Source organism: Chlorocebus sabaeus, chromosome 4 (genome assembly GCF_047675955.1).
Source record: "Chlorocebus sabaeus isolate Y175 chromosome 4, mChlSab1.0.hap1, whole genome shotgun sequence".
In the NCBI taxonomy this organism is placed as follows: domain Eukaryota; kingdom Metazoa; phylum Chordata; class Mammalia; order Primates; family Cercopithecidae; genus Chlorocebus; species Chlorocebus sabaeus.
In genome coordinates this window covers 77,530,413-77,554,390 of record NC_132907.1, presented here as the reverse complement: position 1 = coordinate 77,554,390, position 23,978 = coordinate 77,530,413, and the positions used below count along the sequence as shown (strand labels likewise).

Here is a 23,978-nt window from a genome sequence, read left to right as displayed (position 1 = left end):
ACTTGCCCAAGAAAAAGAACAAGGAAAGTGTCCCTAGGATGAAGAACACAGTGAAATGCCGAAGAGCCAATGAAGCAGAGCAGACCATCTGCACGGATGAGAGAAGACCCAGGGGAGCTTCAGACCCTGATCTTGAGAACCGTAGTCTAGCCCTAACCTCTGGTCTCCAGTCTCAAACCTGGCCCCTCTGCTCAAGTCTTCCAAGGGAGTGACAGCTGGGAGGGAGGCTGATGGGGATTTGGGAATTGGTCCTTTGTAGCTGCTGGGGGAGCAAAGTGAGCTTTAGAACAAAGTCACTAGCAGAAAGCACACACCGAAGGGGCTGCCCGTGAAAATGTTAATTCAGGGCGGCTGATGCTTAGAGGGGAAAAAAAATAAGTCTGCATGAGCTAGACGGACAGGGGTGGGAGGTGGGGGGGGTGGAGGAGGGAAGGGATTTGCTCAAAATGGGAGCAGGAGTGCCATTCAGATAGGACATGATTCCGTAAGTTTATCAGGATAAGCCAAAGTAAAAATGCGGTGGCGGAAGCTGCAGTTACGTACACCCCATTTTAGCAATTGGCACCTCCCGGGAGGGAAGCAGACCAACTGGGGTCTCCTCTCTAATTGCACCACCTTCCCGTACATATCCTTCAGCCACCAAGGCATTCAGCAGAAAGGGGGAAGCACTTCTGTATTCCATCATTCAAGCCCTCTCGCAAGCAACAACGTAGTTCCGGACCTGAGGACCCACATACGTAAACTAAACAGAAATGAGGGATGAGAAAACCAGTTTAACGTTGTAAGAGAGGTAGAAAATATGTGGCATTTTCCCATAGATGACTTACCTTTGCCTCTTTCTTAGGAGGGTAATAAGTGTGTGTCAGATTAATTACTCTGAAAAACCGATGGCAAAAAAAAAACCCCAACATTCTCATACTTGGTTTTCGCTTAGCACCAGAAATCTTGTCTATGCGACAAAAGCAGGTTTAGCCTGGTAGCAGCCAGTCACGTGATTATTCATTTCTTTTAAATGTAACTCGATTTAATATGAAAGACCACTTTCACAATGAAAACATCTCCCTTCCAGGGCACATTTAGCAACTGAATAGACATCAACTGAACACCATTCCTACGACGGGGTGGAGGCAGAGATTAGCATTTCAGTCACTATTTTGTTCTTTCTTTGGGGACCTCTACTTTGGGAAGTAAAGAGAATCCCAACAAAATGTGCCTCATCAAGTTTTTCCAGACCGACTGCAAAATTCCATCCTGTGTGTGCTTATGTGAAATAAGCACATGATGTTCAACAGATGACCATTCAACTCCGGTAACTTCTCACGTATTCCATACTTGCGTATGAACAGGTTTATAATGTGATTAAAAAAGAGGTTATTCTTGCGCAGATTTCTTTAAAGGTTCCTATAAAGCACGAGGCAGGGAAAAACTGGATGACTGCAGTGTATAAACTCTTAAAGAAAACTACTTTGAAATAAATTCAAACAAAAGAAACCACCAATTTCCCCCTTCAACCTAGTATTAAAAAAGAAATTTTCCTATAAAAGGTTTATAGAAGAATGCCATATGAAAATACATTGCATTATCAACGCCTTAACTGATGAGTGAATTGTGTCCTTCCTTTTTACAAAAACAATTTGTAGTTCCAACTCGTACATGCAATCAAAATCAGCACTTACCCGTTTGTAAACGCTTCCGTGCCTGGAGAAACAGCAAAATCTGTTTCCCGTGTATGATCTCTGCAGTTTTACAATACCATAATCAGGGCAAGTTACATGAAACTTTAAAGCAGAATAAGAAAGAAAAAAAACCCCTACCTTGGGTTTTCTTTCACCCCTTCAGTTTTTGTCCACTGTAAATGGCTGCATCTTTAGCAGTCCGGGCAAGAGCATCTAAGCTGACAGACACAAAAATGGGCTTTCTTCGGCTGGCTGGTGTTCCCAGCCTTTTATGCGGTGTCTTGGGCTGTGCTGCTTAATTCATTCCTGATTCTACTCAAAGGAAGTCCAGCCTGGCAAGGCTGACGTGATAGGAACTGCTGAAGACACTTTTGACTGCAGGGGCAAACTAACCATCATGCACGCATCAACAAATGTGTGACTACATTTCAGGGCCCAAAGATTCCTGATTTTAAAAGTCAATCGATAATTACAAAAAAAAAAAAAAAAAGGTCCCAGAACAAAATCAAGCAGTTTAGTTGCGATCTTGGAAAAGCCACCCAGAGAACAAGAACAACACTCTTTGCTGGTGCTGAGCTTCACTCACTGCAGTTTCTCCTGGTTTCTACAGAGCTCTGCTGAATAGTTTCCATGACAACTTGGTAAACAGGATGGAAGTGACCACTGAGGGGTTTACTGGGATTGTTTTGTTTAGGGAGAAGAATGGTTGCTTTAAATGCTTCCTTTACTAAAATTTCCTCCAAAAGTAAAAAGGCAGCTTTTTACACGTCTTGCGTATGAGATGTTTTCAAAAGTCAAAGATGCTGGCAATGGGTGCTCCAGGTGCAGGAGACAGTCAAAACAACGGGGGACATGAGTGGCAATCAAAAAACTAGGAAGGGCCCGAGAGGCACGGTGGCTCATGCCTATAATCCCCGCACTTCGGGAGGCCTCGGTGGGGGTATCACCTGAGGTCAGGAGTTCGACACCAGCCTGGCTAACATGGTGAAATCCCGTCAATATAAAAATTAGCCAGGCGTGGTGGTGGGTGCCTCTAATCCCAGCTACTCGGGAGGCTGAGGCAGAATTGCTTGAAACCAGGAGGCGGATGTTGCAGTGGCTGAGATCACACCACTGCACTCCAGCCTGGGTGACAAAGAGCAAGACTCAGTCTCAAAGAAAAGAAAAAAAAAAAAAAGAAAAGAAAAGAAAAGAAAAAAAAAAAAAAAAAAGGCCAGGTGTAGTGGCTCACGTCTGAAATTCCAGCACTTTGGGAGGCTGAGGCGGGCGGATTGCCTAAGGTCAGGAGTTCGAGATCAGCCTGACCAGCAAGGGGAAACCCCATCTCCACTAAAAATACAAAATTAGCCAGGCACGGTGGCGCATGCCTGTAATCCCAGCTACTTGGCATGCTGAGGCAGGAGAATCACTTGAACCCGGGAGACGGAGGTTGCAGTGAGCTGAGACTGTCACTGTACTCCAGCCTGGGCAAGAAGAACAAAACTCTACCTCAAAAACAAAACAAAACAAAACAGAAAACCAGGAAGGATTATGGAATGCCAACAAGGTGCTTTCCAGTAAGTACCCAGAGGAAATGGAACCATCCCCAAAGACTAACCGAATGCACGAGGAGTGGAAGGGGCAGACAACCTAGATAATTCTAAAATGTCCTAACAGTTGATGCTTCTGCCCTCTCTATTCTTCCACTAATCTTGTCCATATCATTCACCACTTCTATTGTGAGCAACAGAAACTTCATTCTCGGCTGGGCATGGTGGCTTACATCTGTAATCCCAGCACTTTGGGAGGCCGAGGTGGGTGGATCACCTGAGGTCAGGAGTTCAAGACCACCCTGGCCAACATGATGAAACCCCATCTCTATTAAAAATACAAAAATCGGTTGGGCGTGACAGTGCACACCTGTAGTCCCAGCTACTCGGGAGGCTGAGGCAGGAAAGTTGCTTGAACCCGGGAGGCAGAGGTTGCAGTGAGCAGACATTATACCACTGCACTCTAGCCTGGATGACAGAGTGAGACTCCATCTCAGGGGGAAAAAAAAAAAAAAACACAAACCTTCATTCTCAACGCTTCACCCTTTGACCAGGGAATCAGAAATCTCCCATTCTTATAGAAAATGACTTGGAAAAAAATGTTCATCACATTATGAACAGATAATAAACATCTGGCATTTTGACATCTGACAGTACTTATTTGTCAAAGTCAAAGAACCACGCAACACAGATGGTGGACTCCTAATGTAAATTTTGGACTTTAATGATAATGTAGCAATACTAGTTTATTATAACAAATGTACCACATTCGTACAAGATGTTAATAAAAGGGAAAATGGTGGTGGAGGGGAGTAGTGTGGAAATGGTCTGTAGTATATGTTCAAATTTTCTGTAAATATTTAAATGTTCTTTTAAAAAGTCTAGTAATGTTAAAAAATCAAGATAAAAATGTCCATCCCATTAATGCCAAAGACTAAAGGAAAAATTTGTTAAGGTTCCTTATGACAATCTATCAGAAGTGATTTAAAACTCAACTCTAAAGAGAAAACGTCTTAAAATAGTTAGATTTTCCTGTGAGTCAGCTTCAATTTGGGATTAAACTTGTTAGGACAAAATAAGCGGCAAAAATATGAACATATAATGTAAGTACAGGTTATTTCACACAGTAACATGTAGCTGTATCATGTACCCATAACCTCACTTAATACACATAACCACCTCCTCAGTAGGTACTGTCAATACACACACGTTAAACACAGGGAAAGAATGCCCTGCCACATTGCAGTAGTGATGAGACCTGAGAGAAACCCAGGTGCACACCTTTCATCTCCTGCATCAGTGGCTTCATGGGCTCCTCTGCACCTGGGTGGCTGTGCAATACTCTTCCCATGCCAACGGGATTATGGTGTATCATAATGTGCCAGACCCAGAGCACCCCGAAACCCTGCGTCTCAGCAGGCATGGTGCAGGGCTTCCTGTGCCCTTGGTGCAGAACACGAAGGACTGAGTCACCCAGGCCCTGCGGGTGACTAAGCAGGCTTGCAGAGGGAGCAGTGGCTGGGGCTGAGGAACAGGTCAGGTAGTGGTCAATGCAGCTGTGGGAAAACAGTCACGAAGGATGAAACAGAAAATAAAAACAAACAACATGAAAGCAAACACAGGCAGTAAAAAGGTAAGCAAAGCTCTAAAAAAAAAATCCTAATCGCCCACAAGAGCTTTGAGATGGTGTTGCATGTGTTGATGTTTAAACAAAAATTCTGAGATAAAATTATGCTCAGAGGCCGTTTACTGGAGCAGGAAAATGTATTCTTATTAAGAGCTTAAAAATACTTGACACACGCCTATGGATGAATATCTGACATTTTCATGTTAATCTCAAATGGCCAGAACAAGAGCAGCGAAAATGGAAGATGCAGAAATGCAGATTTCATTCATTATAATTAAGACCTTTCCCAGGCTGGGTGCTGGGGCTCATGCCTGTAATCGCAGCACTTTGGGAGGCTGAGGCGGGTGGATCACCTGAGGTCAGGAGTTTGAGACCAGCCTGGCCAACATGGTGAAACCCCGTCTCTACTAAAAATACAAAAGCGCGGTAGCTGGCGTCTGTAATCCCAGCTACTCTGGAGGCTGAGGCAAGAGAATTGCTTGAATCCAGGGGAGGTGGAGGTTGCAGTAAGCCAAGATGGTGCCATTGCACTCCAGCCTGCACCAAGAGCGACACTTCATCTCAAAAAAAAAAAAAAAAAGAAAAGACCTTTCCCATGAACAATAACGGCTTAAAAAACAAAAATTAAAAATCAGACCAGGCGTGGTGACTCACATCTGTAATCCCAGCACTTTGGGAGGCCAAAGTAGGAGAATCACTTGAGGCCAAAAGTTTGAGACCAGCCTGGGCAACACAGTAAGATCCCGTCTCTATGAAAAATTTAAAAAATGAGCCAGGCCCAGTGGTGGCCTATTCCTGTACTCCCAGCTACTTGGGAGGCTGAGGCAGGAGACTGCTTGAGCCCAGGAGTTCAAGGCTTCTGTGAATTATGATGGTGTCACTATGCTCAAGCCTAAGAACTCTCAAAAATCAAAAAATTAAAATCAAAAAATTAAAAAGGCACCTGGCTACCTTTAAGTGTAAGGAAAGATTAAATTCTCTGTTCCTGAAGGTTCCTTAGGAAAAGGGAGGATGATCCCTTTATGTAACGTTTGAGAGAGAGAACTAGATCATATTTCCTCAACTCTTAATGCAAACATGCTCCCATGTGGACATGCCTGAAACTGGGATGTGTCTCAGGCATGCTGTTGTTATAGGAAAGGGATCCCAGTCCAGACCCTAAGAGAGGGTTCTTGTATCTCATGCAAGAAAGAATTCAGGGTGAGTCTGTAGGGTAAAGTGAAAGCAAGTTTATTAAGAAAGTAAAGGAATAGGCCGGTTGCGGTGGCTCACGCCTGTAATCCCAGCACTTTGGGAGGCCGAGGTGGGCAGATCACCTGAGGTCTAGAGTTCAAGACCAGCCTGACCAACAAGGAGAAACCCCGTCTCTAGTGGCGCATGCCTGTAATTTCAGCTACCTGGGAGGCTGAGGCAGGAGAATGGCTTGAACCTGGGAGGCAGAGGTTACTGTGAGCCAAGATCATGCCACTGCACTCCAGCCTGGGCAACAAGAGTGAAACTCCGTCTTAAAAAAAAAAAAAAAGAAAGAAAGTAAAGGAATAAAAGAATGGCTACTCCATAGACAGAGCAGCCCCGAGGGCTGCCGGTTGCCCATTTTTATGTTTATTTCTTAATGATATGCTAAACAAGGGGTGCATTATTCATGCCTCCCCTTTTTAGACGATATAGGGTAACTTCCTGAGGCTGCCATGGCATTTGTAAACTGTCATGGTGCTGAGGGGAGTGTCACAGTGAGGAGGATCAGAGGTCACTCTCATGGCCATCTTGGTTTTGGTCAGTTTTGCCCGGCTTCTTTACTGCAACCTGGTTTATCAGCAAGGTCTTTATGACCTGTATTTTGTGCTGACCTCCTATCTCATCCTGTGACTTAGAATGACTGCGTCTGGGAATGCAGCCTAGTAGGTTTCAGCCTCATTCTACCCAGCTCCTATTCAAGATGGAGTTGCTCTGGTTCAAATGCCTCTGACGCTATCACCCAAGCAGCCACCATGCTGCAACCAGTGCCCAGATATGAGTGAATTTCTTTTTTTTTTTTTTTTGAGACAGAGTCTTGCTCAGTCGCCCAGGCTGGAGTGCAGAGGCGTGATCTCGGCTCACTGTAAGCTCCGCCTCCCGGGTTCACGCCGTTCTCCTGCCTCAGCCTCCTAAGTAGCTGGGACTACAGGCGCCCACCACTATGCCTGGCTAGTTTTTTTGTATTTTTAGTAGAGACGGGGTTTCACCATGTTAGCCAGGATGGTCTCGATCTCCTAACCTCGTGATCCACCCGCCTTGGCCTCCCAAAGTGCTGGGATTACAGGTGTGAGCCACCACACCCGGCCTGTGAGTGAATTTCATCATACTTTTTGTACTATCTTTGCAAATTATGGACACTACTGCCACTCCTCACATCAAGTCCAGCTGTCCTTTAAGTGGAGTTGAAATATTACACTACAGATTTACCAGTGAAACAGAAAGTTATTTTATCTGCAAAAAGTCCTGGAAACAAAAAGGTAAGGTGCCTATTTGTGGTGGATGAATGACCTCCATGTCATACTTTCTGCAGAGCCACGAGCAAGAGTTAAGTGATAAGAAATCATTGTGCTCTGCTGTAATCAGTGGTGCCTTTGCTTCCACAGTGACAGGAAACAAGGATGCATTTTACACTCACAGAATTTAGATTCTGTGAAATATGGCAATAGATAATGTTTGGACTGAGTGAATAGTCTATAATTCCAGAAAGTTCCATCTCAATGTTAAAATCTAATGTTTAATTAACCTTTCCGTTTAAACCTTGTCACGTGGTGGATCCTCACACCCAGACTCCCTGCCCAGTTGTGGCAGATAACAAAGGCCTGTGGGGGAAAGCCCCATTTGGAGATGGGGATATTTGTATATGAAGCATCAGCCTCCAGACCAAGAAGTATTTGTGAATGAGCCCGTGATGCTGTGCTTGGCTGTTCCAGAGGGCCCTGAACCTGAGGGGGGGCTATGTCTAGAAGGGGTGAGCTGAGGGAGGTAGACAGGGTGAAGGAACATGTCAGCATAGAAAGATTGGTACACATTAAAGACACCACCCCAATACTGATCTACTGGCAATGCCCGGGTATCCTGCAACTACACAAATCAAAGACGATCAGAAGAGAAAAGCATGCCAAAAATAAAATAAATTAAATCAACTAAAACAGACCCGTGGCAACAGGATTAAAGATGGCACATACGTTTTTATCCTTCGCACAGTTGAGCACTCACACACCACGAGCAATGTCTACAATGTACCATGATGAGCAACTCTACGTTATCGAGCGTCTATAAATAGTCTGGACCCCAAGGTGTGCAGCAGGAAGCAAAGGCTGAGACAGGCCCTGCAGAGCTACACGTGCTCAGGTCTTCTATATTCACTAAACATGTCATTCACAGACTAGCATTAGGGCAGAGAGACCAAAGTCAAAAGCTTAGTAAGGCTGAAGAGAAATAAGATGCATAAAAGAAGATAGAAAAAGATACAGGAAGAAAAAAAAAAGAGAAAAAGATATAGGAAGAATAACATGGGACCCAAAATTCAAGGCCAGAAATATGTCACATTATCATCAGAACTTTTTAAAGAAATATTTTGTCTTTGCTTTTTTTCTTTGAAACAGGTCATACAGGCTGGAGTACACTGGTGCAATCTCGGCTCACTGCAGCCTTGACCTTCCAGGCTCAGATGATCCTCCCACCTCAGCCTCCCAAGTAGCTGGGGCTACAGGTGCACACCACCATCCCTGGCTACTTTTTGTTTTTTGCTTTTTTTGGGTTTTTTTTTTTTTTGAGACACAGTCTCACTCTCACCTAGGAGAGAGTGCAGCGGTGTGATCTCAGCTCACTGCAACCTACACCTCCTAGGTTCAAATAACCCTTGTGTCTTCAGTCTCCCAAACAGCTGGGGTTACAGGTGCACACTATCACGCCCAACAAATTTTTGTATTTTTGGTAGAGACGGGGTTTCACCATGTTGGCCAGGCTGGTCTCGAACTCCTGGCCTCAAGTGATCCGCCCACCTTGGCCTCCCAACGTGCTGGGATTACAGGTGTGAGCCACCACTCCCAGCCAATTTTTTTTTATTTATTTATTTTTATAGAGACGGGTTTTGCCATGTAGCCCAGGGTGGGCTATAACTTCTGGACTCAAGTCATCTGCCTGGTTCCCAAAGTGCTAGGACTACAGGTGTGAGCCATCGCTCCTGGTCAAGTCTGAAATAAAGAAAGGGAATAAAGAAAGGAAGAAAGAAAAGAAAAGGAGGGAGAGAGGGAGGGAGGGAGGAAGGGAGGGAGGGAGAAATGGCAGGCAGCACCTGGATTACATAAATATAAATCCCCAGGAGGAAATGTGCTAGATTCATTAAATTCATTCATCATATTATGACACCTCTGGAAACAAAAGGCTCAAGCTTCCATACAGTCTGCACGGAGCTCTCACAGCACGGTGTGGTCAGGAGCTGTCTAGGATGTTGTCAACCTGAGGGGCTGAGTCTGACCTAAGAAGGAGCCCCATGGAAGAGAGGAATACGGGCCATCAGGACTCATTTATGTGAAAGGAGCTGACATCCCCCCAAAGTCCTTGACAAAAGACCCCTGTGTGAGATGGTTTATGCATCCGCAACTTCATCCTTGTGTCTTGGGGTACAGATAGATGGGCTGCAAGATCGACAGTCCACAAGGCTCACATGACCTCCGTAACTCCACTCCACGTCTCCAGCTTCCTTCTCTCACTTGACATTCCATTTTCCAGCAAATGTGGCTGCATGGAAACTCTAGCCTTGCTGGTTTCCCTCCTCTGGGGCCTGGTCTTCAGCCTTCCCCAGCACAGGCATCACTCCCTTCTTCCCTTCAGTAAACCTTACTCCATGCCGCACGTGGGGGCTCCCAGCACTTTGGGAAGCTGAGGTGGGCGGATCACTTGAGGTCAGGAGTTCAAGACCAGCCTGGCCAACATGGCGAAAACCCGTCTCTAGTAAAAATACAAAAATCAGCTGGGCGTGCTGGCACATGCCTGTAATCTTAGCTACTCGGGAGGCTGAGGCAGGAGAATCGCTGGAACCCGGGAGATGGAGGTTGCAGTGAGCTGAGATCGCACCACTGCACTCCTGTCTGGGTGACAGAGAGACTTCATTTCAAAAAAAAAAAAAAAGATAAACCTTATCCCAAGAGGCTATTTGGGCTACAGGCCTTCTTCCGCCAGACCCCAGCTGCAGAAACATTAGGTGATTAGGCCCCTGCCTTTTTGGAGAAAGCTGGACTGAATCTTTGAGGATAATGTTCTGTCAAGTCAAAGACTTAAAGATGCTGCTGCTGGGACCCATGACATTTCCCTCCTAGAACCTGCGTCCTGGACACAGCAAACCTAAAGACAGAACAGGGAGGAGAGCCAGCCAGACGTGTTCCAAGAGGCAGCCCAGGCTGAATCTGCAGGTAACTGCTGGCAACTGGTTCTCACACCCCAAAAGGTGTTCCTGATATGTATCAGTCAGTTCCCTTCTTTAATTCTGCCCTGAACCTCCTCGGGGCTTTTCTGAAGAATGTTAATGAGAGACTTTTCTGCCTGGAACTTACTTGCTAAAACACCAGGTAGGGACACCCTTGGGGAGACTCTGATGACGAAAAGCAGGTTTTCTATCTTACAGAAATCTGTGGTTGGCTGGAGCACTTTTGGGTGCCACTGCTACTGCCCAAACAAATCACAATCAAAAAAGCTGAAAGTCCTCATGACCAACTAAAACTCGTCGAATGCAGAAGTCTACCCTTTGTGAACTCTGAAAACTCTAAGCTCAGCGGAGGGTTACACCCAATGCCAAGGCCCGAGGCAGACTGGCATCTCTCAGGAGGCAGGCTTTTCTAGCTGCTTCCTCACTGAGCGCCAGTGAGGCTAGCAAAGTGCCTTCTATACAATACTCAAGATTAGTAAAAGGCTGTTTACAGAAAAAGAAAAAAGCCCACATATCGTGACGGCTGAATTGACATATGCATTCAGCATTTGAGTTATACACTTCTTCTTTGCACCTGTTTTTCAAAACAATACATAGAAAACCCAAATTTGAAAAAAAATTAACAATCCAAACAAAAGCTCACAAAGGATTTCTAGATTCTTTAGCCCCAGATGCACGTTCTGGGGTTCAAACACTTTGCAAGGAGGAGAGGCAGCCTGTCCTAATAGCCACTGTGGGTAAAGGGGCTATGCTCCCACTAGCCCGGTGAATGTGGGAGTCTTGAATCTACTCCTGAAGGCACAAAAGCAGCTACAGGTGTTTCTGTTGTTCTAATGCTACAGGTCTCTAGGTTATGGACTTTACAGCTGCCATTATTATGTCTTTATGATATAACACACATAAAAAAAATACTTCTGGCCAGGCTCAGTGGCTCACACCTGTAATCCCAGCACTTTGGGAGGCTGAGGCAGGCAGATCACCTGAGGTTCCAAGATCACCTCTTGGAACACGTCCGGCTGGCTCTCCTCCCTGTTTGAGACCAGCCTGACCAACACAGAGAAACCCCATCTCTACTAAACATACAAAATTAGCCGGGCATGGTAGTGCATGCCTGTAATCCCAGCTACTCAGGAGGCTGAGGCAGGAGAATTGCTTGAACCCGGGAGGTGGAGGTTGCAGTGAGCCAAGATCGCGCCACTGCACTCCAGCCCAGGCAACGAGCAAAACTCTGTCTCAAACAAAACAAAACAAAACAAAACAAAACAAAAACTTCTATATGCTAAAACCCATGCTCCTTGCTTCTGAATAATGCACAAAATACCTAAATGCACACATATTTGAATACGACCTCCCAAATCCTTTGGTGGACTCTGGAGAGGAAAATGAGGTGAGGAGAAACTGTCTCATCCCTTCACACTGAAAATACACATTTCCCCATCTCTGGAGAGGAAGAAGGCAAGATTTTTCCTGTGAAATTTCTAGAGGACTCTATCTTTGGATTAAACAAAAAATGTATAAGGAACTCTAAATAAAGGTCATTTGCATACATGTCACAGAACATAATAGGCAGTGACAGTTCAATATTTCCAATGGTACCAAACGAATGCTAATCGAGCCATAGCTATATTGCCATAATCAAATTAGCATCTCCATTTACCATCACGCCTACATTTTAGGCCTCAGACAAGTCAGCTCTTGTGCCTCTGTCTTCACTTGCTGAGTGCCTTTATTTTTTTTCATTTTTTTGAGATGGAGTCTCACTTCGTTGCCCAGGCTGGAGTGCAACGGCGCGATCTCAGCTCATGGCAACCTCCGCCTCCCAGGTTCAGGCAATTCTCCTGCCTCAGCCTCCCGAGTAGCTAGGATTACAGGCATGTGCCACCAAACCTGGCTAATTTTTGTTTTTGAGTAGAGATGAGGTTTCACCATGTTGGTCAGGCTGGTCTCCAATTCCACTCGCCTTGGCCTCCCAAAGTGCTGGGATTACAGGCGTGAGCCACCGCCCCCAGCCTTCTGAGTGCCTTTAAAAGGGCACCAAGACATTCTTTGAAAGGTTTCTACAGCCTATCACTGGGGTGTTATTAATTAGTGTCTGCCATATTTCAGGACATGTAAAGTGAGCCAATACAAATGCAAACCTGAGGTTGAGTTAGTTCATTTTCTAAATGCAAAATCCAAAGCAACTACGTACTATCAAATCTCAGTATGGAAAAATAAGGTCAGTTCTGCAACATTCTGGCTGAACTGCTTCCAAGCAGGCCTAATTTCAAAAGCTAGTACAATTCGAAGGAAAAACTAACTCTGTGCCATCTAAGAGAGAAAACAGAAACACTGGGGACTGAATATTTCAAACTGAAGTTTCTATCTTTATTATAGCACTGCCAGGGCGGGAATTTAAGATGCCTATGATTATAAAACTGTTTTACACCACAAAGAATGGCAAAAAAGCTTCCAATTAGACTATGGCTCACCAGAAACTGTGAGATGCATCCCAGCAACCAATACTTTATTTTTTAATTTTTAATTTTGAAATAGAGTCTTGCTTTGTCCCACAGGCTGGAGTGCAGTGGTGCGATCTCAGCTCACTGCAGTCTCTGCCTCCTGGGTTCAAGCAATTCTCCTACCTCAGTCTCCCAAGTAGCTGGGACTACAGACGTATGCCACCATGCCTGGCTAACTTTTGTCTTTTTAGTAGAAACAGGGTTTCACCACACTGGCCAGGCTGGTCTCGAACTTCTGACCTCAAGTCATCCACCCACCTCCCAGCCTCCCTAAGTGTTGGGATTACAGGCGTGAGCCACCACGCCCAGCCAAACACCCAAGACTTTTTTTTTTTTTTTTTTGAGACAGAGTCTCGCTCTGTCGCCCAGGCTGAAGTGCAGTGGCTGGATCTCAGCTCACTGCAAGCTCCGCCTCCCGGGTTTACGCCATTCTCCTGCCTCAGCCTCCCAAGTAGCTGGGACTACAGGCGCCCGCCACCTCGCCTGGCTAGTTTTTTGTTTTTAGTAGAGACGGGGTTTCACCGTGTTAGCCAGGATGTCAAGACTTTAAATTGAGAAACAATCTTGCATGTTTGAAAGATGAAATATGGCCCTATCATCCTTATTGTAAAAAGAGGAGAGAACACCATCAGAAACCGAGCAACTCCTAGGAGTCTACATCAAAAACCAAAGCCCACTTCTATTGTCTGGTAAACACTGCCCACCAGAGAGTACAAAACAAACCAAGTGGAATATAAACCAGCTACATGACATAGTGTTATAAACAGAGAGATGTTCTCACATTAATTTCCTATATTATATCCCAAAAAAAGCTATGCATTTGTTTATATCGCAATTTTTTTTGTGATAACCTTAAATATTTTGACATACATTTGAAAAATGGAAAGACGGGTTACTTTTTAAACTACCAGAACCATCCACGTAAAGTCAGCACAGATCTTCTACAGAAAACCACTTTGTCACTTCAGATCACACAAACACCAAATTCTCACCATCATACCTCCCAGTAAGGTAACAAAATGAACAGGTTACTTTCTCTTAAAGAGATGTCCAATTTTGCCTCTCTAGAAGACACATAATTCAACATTGTGGTTCTTTTTTTTCTGTTTTTTTTTTGAAACAGAGTCTGGCTCTGTCTCCCAGGCTGGAGTGCAGCAGCGGATCTTGGCTCACTGCAACCTCCACCTCCTGGGTTCAAGTGATTCTTGTGCCTCAGCCTCCTGAGTAGCTGGGATTACAGGTGTGTGCCACCATGCCTAGCTAATTTTTGTATTTTTAGTACAGATAGGGTTTCACCATGTTGGCCAGGCTGGTCTCCAACTCCTGATCTCATGTGATCTGCCCCCCTCGACCTCCCAAAGTGCTGGGATTACAGGCGTGAGCCACTGCGCCTAGCTACTGCAGTTCTTATAAGCATACACCTTTAAGCTATAAATCAGGAATTCATGTAATATTAAGCCAAGGCAATTGGTTGACAATATAAAAAATAAGATCCAGCATCAGTCAAGTTACGAGAATATAATCTCATGGGAAACAGTTCAGATCAGACTTTTTACCTTAAACCTTATGAGGATGGCATCTAGTTCTTTAACATTAGTAGTTCTTAAAACTACAAGTTTGTAGATGTTTTCTCAAGTAAGAAGCATTCCTAAGAGGCTGTTTGCTGAATCAAAGTAATTTAAATGTATTAACAATACGTTAAGACAAGCTACCTAATTAGCGGTGGATTTGGCGACTGCATATATGTAACACTATAGTTTCTTTGTTTAGGTAGCTTTTCCTTTTTAAACTCACATTCTTTCTAATCGGATTATGAAATTAAAAAGTTAAAATCAAAGAGACAAGACATTAATACTTATGAAAACCTTTAGAGTATCTTCTAATTAGTTATAATCAACTATTTAAAGTACTTAAAATCTAGCATTACTACTTAATGCCTCTTCATCATGTTTAAAATAACAATAAAGCAAAAAAGGAAAGAAAGACAAATAAAAAGTTAAAAAAATCTGCCACCACACATCAAATATTTCCTCTAAAAAGGTAGGTGTATTACACTCTGGAACTTTTCCCAAGAATTTTAAACCAAATGCTAAAAAAAAAAAAAAAAAAAAAGTAAGTAAAGGCTTCACAATGTTTCCTTTTAAAATAGATGTCCCTAAAGCTTAATAACATCACTCAAAAGCAGACTAACAGGCCCAAGGGACAAAGGGCACTTTTTCATTTAATGTCAAGTTATAATAATGTCATATCCATTTCCAACCATTTACAACGAAAGGACTTTGGAGAAACCAAATCTGTGAGTAACCACCCCAGGAGGCTGTGTCCCTCGAGACAGATCCCAGCCTAGGACTGACATCAATCTTACCTTCTGCATGTTTGGCTTGATACAGCGAACAAAGAAAGGATTAGAGGAGCTTAGCGTTGCCATTAAGGAATGCAGTGAGTCCTATTAGAAAGAAAAAGTATATGTTGATTTAGTCTCTTATTATGTCATTCTTTAAATTTCTCAGTACTCTAGGCACTTAGAAACAAGAATTTAAAAAACACAATATAAATCATAGGAGTAATAACTTAGAGGTTTTCATTTTTTAATTGTCATTCTAATATAAAGATATTAAGTCAATGTATTAATTGAAATTATTCGATAACACACCAAACTCATTTATCACTTCCTTTGAAATGGTACAATTTTAATAAACCATTCTGTCAACAAACAAAAATCATCCTAGGATATTTCAATGTTTACTACAGAAATACTGAGAAATAGCCACTCTTCCACTGTCATCATTCTTCCCAATTCATTAGTCCCATCGAAATGACAGTCTATGCCAGCACTTCACTGGTCTCTGAGCCATAGTCTCTCACTCTTACCTTCAAATCACCAGATTTACAGACTCCAGATCAATCTTTAATACTTTCTTTTCCACCTTTTTTTTTTTTTTTTTTTTTTTTTTTAGAGTTTTTAACATTTACCAAAGTAGACAGAAGCATACAATGAGTTCTCATTACCAGCTTCAGCTCAGGGCTAATCTCATTTCGCCTGATCCATACATACTATACCCACCCCTGTGGAAAAGCAAATCCCAGACATGATGTGATTTCATCCATCAGCATTTCAGCATGTAGGATTAAAGGCAAAACACTTTAAAGCACTGTGTAACCACAGTATCATCACACCTGAAGAGATTTGACATTAATTCCTTAAACTAATATTAAAATGTGCAGTGGTCTCACATTTCATATTAAAATGCTCAACTGTTTCAAATTTTATGATTTTTAAAAATTTTATTTATTTAATTGAAACAGGGTCTCACTCTGTCACCCAGGCTGCAGTGCAGTGGCACGATCACAGCTTCAACCTCCCAGACTCAAGCGATCCTCCTACCTCAGACTCCAGAGTAGCTAGGACTACAAGCGCATGCCACCATGCCCGACTAACTTTTTAATTTTTTGTAGAGATGAGGCCTTGCTATGTTGCCCAGGCTGGTCTTGAACTGCTCGACTCAAGCAATCTTTCCATCTGGTCCTCCTAAAGTGCTGGGATTATAGGCATGTGTCACCGTGCCCAGTCCATACATTTTAAAAGGTTTGTTCTTTTGCATCAAAATGCAAATATGGTCCATTCATTGTAGTTGGCTGATGCATCTTTTAAGTCTCTTTTAATCCATTGGCTTTCCCTCAACTCTGTCTCTTTTTTCTTTTCGTAATCTTGTTGAAGAAAACTGAACTGTCTAAACACTACATGGATTACTTACTTTTCCAGAAAACTTTTAAATTTCTCCCAGGACAAAACATCCTGATGCTCACAGCCCTTCATATTCCGATACCAACTTAAATTCTCACGAGGTGTCCCGTCCAGCTGGTATTCTACTGTCTGTTGACAGTCCCCAGAGACAGGACTTGCCTCTCTGTGCCTGGGCTCTTCTCCTGCCTTCACCTGCACCTTGAAAACTCACCCACCCTTTTCAATTTCCTTCACTGCTAGTCCAGTTTAAAGTCTCAAACATTTCAAAAACTTTTCAAGGCTGGGTGCAGTGGCTCACGTCTGTAATTCCAGCACATTGGGAGGCTGAGGCAGAAGGATCGCTGGAGGCCAGATTTTCGAGATCAGCCTGGGCAACACAGTAAGACCCCATCTCAGTAAAACATCTAACAAATTAGCCAGGTATGAAAAATTAGTCAGGCATGGTGGCGTGCGCCTCTAGAACCAGCTGCAAGGGAGGCTGAGGCAGAAGAATCGCTTGAATCTGGGCATTAGAGGTTGCAGTGAGCCAAGATCGTGCCATTGCATTCCAGCCTGGGTGACAGAATGAGACTCCATCTTAAAAAGAAAAAAAAAGGGGGGTCCGTGTGCGGTGGCTCACGCCTGTAATCCCAGCACTTTGGGAGGCCAAGGCGGGCAGATCACGAGGTCAGCAGATCGAGACAATCCTGGCTAACACGGTGAAACCCTGTCTCTACTAAAAATGCAAAAATTTAGCCCTGTGTGGTGGCGGGCGCCTGTAGTCCCAGCTACTCTGGAGGCTGAGGCAGGAGAATGGCGTGAACCCGGGAGGCGGAGCTTGCAGTGAGCAGAGATGGGGCCACTGCACTCCAGCCTGGGCAACCGAGTGAGACTGTCTCAAAAAAAAAAAAAAAAAAAAAAAAAAAAAAAGCCAGGTGTAGTGGCTTACAGCTGTAGTGCCAGCTACTCAGGACGCTGAGTGGGGAGAATCACTTGAGCCTGGGAGTTTGAGGCTGCAGTGAGGGGCGATTATACCACTGCACTCCAGCTCCAGGTGGGGGACAGAACAAGACCCTGACACACACACACACACACGAAAAAAAAAAAGCTTTCCCAGAGAAGTCCTGGCAAAACTGGCCTTCTAGAAAAAGAAAAACGAACACCTCTGCTGGAAGATTAAGAGCCTAGGACAAGGTAACTGACATCAATCTTATCTAACCAGGGGAAAAAACATCCAGATATGAGAAGAAATATATCCCATTTCCACATGAGCCTCTACGTACAAATCAGAGTGGTCCCAAATGGCCTTAAGAAGGTACCTATTTCAAAGGCTTAGAAGAAGTAGCCATTTATTTTTTTAAAAAGGATCTACATGTTTTTATCTGACTCAGAGAAAAAGTCTATTTTATTTCCTTTTTCTTTTTTTTTTTAGACAGAGTCTAGGTCTTACTCTGTCACCGAGGCTGGAGTGCAGTGGTGCAATCACAGTTCGCTGCAACCTTGATGTCCCAGGCTCAGGCAATCCTCCCACCTCAGCCTCCTGAGTAGCTGGGACCACAGGCATGCGCCACCGCGCCCACATAATTTTTGTATTTTTTGTAGAGACAGGATTTCACCACGTTGCCCCGGCTGGTTTTGAACCCCTGAGCTCAGGTGATCTGCCCACCTCGGCCTCCCAAAGTGCTGAGATTACAGGCGTGAGCCAAAACTCTATTTTATTTCTAAAGCACTATCTGGTTTAAAAGCATGATATAAAAGGAAACAAAATTAAATATTCTCATAGACCTCACATATACCCAAATCCTCTTTTCAATTCTTTTTTTTTTATTATTATTATACTTTAAGTTCTAGGGTACATGTGCATAACGTGCAGGTTTGTTACATATGTATACTTAGCCATGTTGGCGTGCTGCACCCATCAACTCGTCAGCACCCATCAACTCGTCATTTACATCAGGTATAACTCCCAATGCAATCCCTCCCCCCTCCCCCCCCTTTTCAATTCTTAAAAGCACAGTGCCGATGGATTCCTCTAAGCCAGCAGTGAAAACAAACCTTGAACTGGGAGCTGACTGTAGGCCGCCGATGTTTGCTTCCACATTTCAAGGTATCCTGGTTGTTGCGGCTTGAAACATGTTCAAAAAGATCGTAGATAAAGTCAAATCTGTGTGAGGCAAGAGCAGGACGACAGTGAGGCACACACACCCATTATTAGGTGCAAGATGACTGTAATTAATGGTGCCCTTTCCCAATGATAATTTAAAGTAATACACCCTAGGCCTGGAAGAACTAAGACAGCTTCCGAAGATTTCAAACCAGCCCCTGCCAAACAGCTTTAGGCACTGAAAATACGTGGCAGTGTCAGAGATCAGAGTCTGGCAGAGAAGGGGACTGGCATGACAGTGACAAAGGGTGGAATCCCACTTAGGAGCTCTGTGCTTTCTGGAATGCTATGGAAGCCTCTGTAGCCTCGGTCTCCTCACCTGCAAAAGTGAGATATTCGTTTTGCCCATCTTGCAGTGTTGCAAAGATTGAAGCAGTTAACGGATGGAAAGGTGCCCCTGGGGAACACTAATTACAGAGTGAGGCAGGCAATGGTTCAAATCCTGTCTCCCCCACTTCCTAGCTGTGTTGGTTGGGCAAGATGTTTCATCTCTCTCTTAGCCTCAATTTTTTCATCTGGAAAATAGAAGTAATTTTTGAATTTATCCCCTAATGCCAGGGGGAGAATGAAGGGGGAACATGTATGTAAAAGGCACAAAGCATGGTACCTGGGATATCATATATGTTGATGTTAGTTATTATCAAAAAGTTCTGTAACATCCATTGCTACTATTAACAAGGTAAAAGTGAAAAGCTTCCCAATAATTTTTTTTTTTTTAGATAGAGTTTCGCTTTTTCACCCAGGCTGGAGTGCAGTGGTGCGATCTCAGCTCGCTGCAACCTCTCCCTCCCGGGTTCCAGCGATTCTCCTGTTTCAGCCTTCTGAGTAGCTGGGATTCCAGGCACCTGCCATCACGCCCGGCTAATTTTTATATTTTGTAGTAGAGACGGGGTTTCACCATGTTGGCCAGGCTGGTCTTGAAACTCCTGACCTCAGGTGATCCACTCGCCTCGGCCTCCCAAAGTGCTAGGATTATAGGCGTGAGCCACCACACCCAACCTTCAATAATTTTTTAATCTTCCTTGCATGGAAGGTATCATGGGCTACGGAGCTGGCGCAGTTAGTGGCTTCACTGTCACCAAGACAGTCAGGGAAGACTTTCAAGCATCTGTCTCCCCACAAGCGGCAATATTAGACCTTTCCCTGGTCGCTTCTTGCTTCGCCCCAACCTTTTTCATTTTTGTTCTCGGGTTCTCTTTAATGCTCACTCTCTGAAGTTCTCTAACTGTGCTTTGAGCTCTTTGGAGAAAAGCTCTGGTTCCATTAACATGTCACAGATGTCAAAGGTGAAAGCGAGTGAAGCAAGCGAATAGGCCCAGCTCCTCGGTTTGTAAAGGGAAACCTGGGGTCGAGACAGGAAGTTCTTTACCCCTCACAAAACTGCTTCACACTAGCACAGAGGCAGCTGGTGAAACTCCACCTCACCGGTCTCCAGGCCTGCAATCTTTTCACCTCGACAAACTGCCTCTACTTAACATCAATACAGGGCTTTCATTTAAACGTATTGCATTAAATCGCATTAAACTAACAAAGTGCTTTGACAGCATGCTATGGTGTTTTTTAAACACCCATCATTTTTACAGGTGTAAAAACTCACCTAAAAATAAAATAGCTAACAATGTTGTAAATAGCGATTCCTCACACAGAAGAGTTAAAATAAGTTTGAAGATCAAATGTTTCAAATTCTGAGTGTCTAGGCTGATACTACCTTATATGGGCTCCCTTTGTCCCAATTCATTTCTATCTAAGTGACAGGTGGCCATCTAGTATTTACATTTCAAAAAGTAGTACAGCTTTTAAACTTTTTTGCTACTTTCCTTCCTTAGATATTAAAAATGTGTTTTTGTTACAGATTCCCATCAGATCCAACACAGGTGCTGAAAGCTTTCAGGTGACGGTTTTTTCCCTAAACTCTTTCTCTCTTATAAAGCCTCCTAAAAATACGACACTTCCGCCGGGCGCGGTGGCTCATGCCTGTAATCCCAGCACTTTGGGAGTCCGAGGCAGGTGGATCACGAGGTCAGGAGATGGAGACCATCCTGGCTAACATGGTGAAACCCTGTCTCTACTAAAAATACAAAAAAATTCGCCGGGCGTGGAGGCGGGCGCCTGTAGTCCCAGCTACTCGGGAGGCTGAGGCAGGAGAATGGCGTGAACCCGGGAGGCGGAGCTTGCAGTGAGCCGAGATTGCGCCACTGCACTCCAGCCTCGGCCACAAAGCAGACTCCATCTCAAAAAAAAAAAAAAAAAAAAAAAAAGGACACTTCCTGGTCTAAAATATACAAATAGCTAAACTAATCACCGAAAGTTTCTGTGTGTTTTCTTTATTGATTTAATGGTGAAAATTTATAATTCATGAATGAATAAATGAATATGTAATAAATTTATAATTGTAGCTGAATTAAGGCATATTTTACTAACTAGAGACACAGGAGTCCATAAAACCAAGGCTGAAATCAACCACACAGCTCTAAGCTCCCCATGAAGAAAGCAGGTCACACTGCTTTAGATCTTAGGCTCTCAAGCCAACCAGACCAAATCAAAACTGGAATTGATGGCTCACTGGTTACCAGTTGAGAGGTCTTGGGGAAGTCACTTAACAGCTTTAACTGCTCCAAGCCTCAGTTTCCTCATCTGCATAAAAGAGGATTAATAACAGTACATTACTTATGCCTCTGAGGTTGGTTTATTTCAGTACCTCACTAAACGGCAGTCATTGCTTGTATTATTATTATTATTATTTTTTTGAGATGGAGTCCCAGGTTCATGCCATTCTCCTGCCTCAGCCTCCTGAGTAGCTGGGACTGCAGGCGCCTGCCACTATGCCCAGCTAGTTTTTTGTATTTTTAGTAGAGACGGGGTTTCACCATGTTAGCCAGGATGGTCTCGATCTCCTGACCTTGTGATCCGTCTGCCTCGGCCTCCCAAAGTGCTGCAATATTACAGGCATGAGCCACTGCACCAAACCTGCCTGTATTATTATTATTATTATTATTAGTTTTTTTTTTTTTTTTGAGACAGAGTTTCACCCTTGTCACCCAGGCTGGACTGCAATGGCACAATCTTGGGTCACTGCAAACTCCACCTCCCACGTTAAAGCAATTCTCCTGTTTCAGCCTCCCAAGTAGCTGGGATTACAGGTGCCTGCCACCATGCTTGACTAATTTTTGTATTTTCAGTAGAGATGGGGTTTCTCTATGTTAGCCAGGCTGGTCTCAAACTCCTGACCTCAGGTGATTTGCCCACCTTGACATCCCAAAGTATTAGGATTACAGGCATGAGCCACAGTGCCCAAACTTGCTTGTATTATTATGTTATACTTTTGAGTTATTTCGTTGATGAAATATTACCTGGGGAAAACAATATTAAGTTTCTTACATAACAGCAATTTGTTCTATATTTGTGAATTAAAAGCATTTACACAAATATTCATTTACTTGCTAAGGACTTCTCAGGGAGAAGACTGACATACCGGCTTTCTCTTAGCAAATTGAGAAGGTCATCTCGAAATGTATCTCTGTTCTTCTCCAAGATACCTCGGACATCATATTGCACCTAGTTTTCAGAAATAAGAGGGGAGAAAACTATTGAAAGAATAGTTTCAGGTCATAAGCAACCTCCCTGAAAGATCCACAAAAAGAAATCATTCCAATAAATGTATTTATTTAGTTTTTAAGAGACAGGGTCTTGCTCCATTTCCCAGGCTGAAGTGCAGCGACGTGATCATAGCTCATGCAGCCTCAAATTCCTATGCCCAAGCAATTCTCCCACCTCGGCCTCCAGAACAGCTAGGACAACAGATGTGTCACCATGCCAGGCTAACTTTTTATAAAATATCTTGTAGATATTTTTTATATCTACTGGTCTGGTCTCAAATTCCAGGCCTCAAGTGACCCTCCTGACTCAGCCTCCCAAAGTACTGGGACTATAGGCTCATGTGAGCCGCCATACCAAGCCCAATAAATTCACGATTGGTTCTGAAACTACTGTTTTCTCTGAATATCAAACAGGCGAATATCAATAGGTATCTTAATAAAAAGTTACCTCTCCAGCATAGTGCTTAACTCCAAAATTGTTAACCGCAACTCTGGGCTTCACATAAAAGTGGTTATTCTAAAAAAAAAAAAAAAATTAGAAATAAAAATACAATGCCTTACTTCACTCACTGATTTCCCTTGACTTCCAGAGAACACTAAATACAACATACAGCGAAAATCTTTCCAAACTTGCCATGGATCTGCATTTCAGGACACGGCATATAGTGCACTTTATAAAAACCATGTTAACTCTCGACTGTGTCATTGTAATAGATTAACAATTTTATGTTCTCTAAATAAGCTTGGGCATTCTGACAAGTAGCCCCAAATCTAACCCTTTTGCTTATTTCAATTTAGTTCTGGTAACAGGAGAACATCTTTGGTTTGAGAATAAAAGTTCAATGTGGGAGGCACAGTTGGGCCATGGACTGACATGTCTGGTTTGTGACCCCAACCCACAGATGTGCTACTTCGATGTGATTAAGAATTGCAGGTTTCTACATACAGCATGCTGACTGTGTAGCTTCTCCAGTAAGGTGCTGTCTGTGGCTTGAGGAAAATGGCTTTCTTCATTGATAAGGGCTAGGAGGCCAAGTTTCTAGAAGAAAGAAGAAAAAGAAGAAATGAACTAAAAGTTGAATGTGGCTGGGTGCGTGGTAGCTCATGTCTGTAATCCCAGCCCTTTGGGAGGCCAAGACAGGCAGATCATTTGAGGTCAGGAGTTCAAGACCAGCCTGGCCAACACAGTGAAACCCTGTTTCTACTAAAAATACAAAATTAACTGGGTATGGTAGGCACACCTGTAATCCCAGCTACTGGGGAGGCTGAGGCAGGAGAATCACTTGAACCTGGGAGACAGAGGATGCAGTGAGCCAAGATTATGCCACTGTACTCCAGGCTGGGCAACAGAGTGAAACTCCGTCTCAGAAAGAAAAAAAAAAGAAAAAAAGTTGAATGTGTGCGTCCCAAACTATTTTGAGAGCTCTTCTCTACTCTTTATCAAATGAGTGGTTAAAAGAAAAGGCATGGTAATTTCTTGATTGGAAAATTCATAATGATACACTATAGAGAAAACCAATTAAGTTCTATGTAAATCTTAAAAAAAAAATTGAACCCATTGCAATTCTGTGGATAAAACTTCTACTTCTGTGGATAAAACTTTTACAACTGGCAAATCTATATTGGTACTGGCAAGGTTTTGCTTCTGCCTTAAAATCTAAGGAAAGCCAGTTCACACACTGCTGATTCTAAAATACTGAGTTCAATGAGACAATAGG

General features: G+C 43.5%; 1 protein-coding gene across 2 annotated transcripts in view; it reads right to left on the bottom strand.

The window, feature by feature from the left end:
• MYO10 (myosin X) overlaps positions 1-23,978 on the bottom strand; it is a 272,370-nt gene that overhangs the window by 74,394 nt on the left and 173,998 nt on the right. For both annotated transcript variants that reach the window (XM_007961248.3, XM_037988722.2), the window contains 5 exons: positions 23,207-23,299; positions 22,709-22,777; positions 22,137-22,219; positions 18,556-18,664; positions 15,142-15,222 (listed from right to left, as the gene is read on the bottom strand). In XM_007961248.3, the coding sequence (XP_007959439.3) occupies positions 15,142-15,222; positions 18,556-18,664; positions 22,137-22,219; positions 22,709-22,777; positions 23,207-23,299 (435 nt within the window). The remainder of the gene's footprint in view (positions 1-15,141; positions 15,223-18,555; positions 18,665-22,136; positions 22,220-22,708; positions 22,778-23,206; positions 23,300-23,978) is intronic.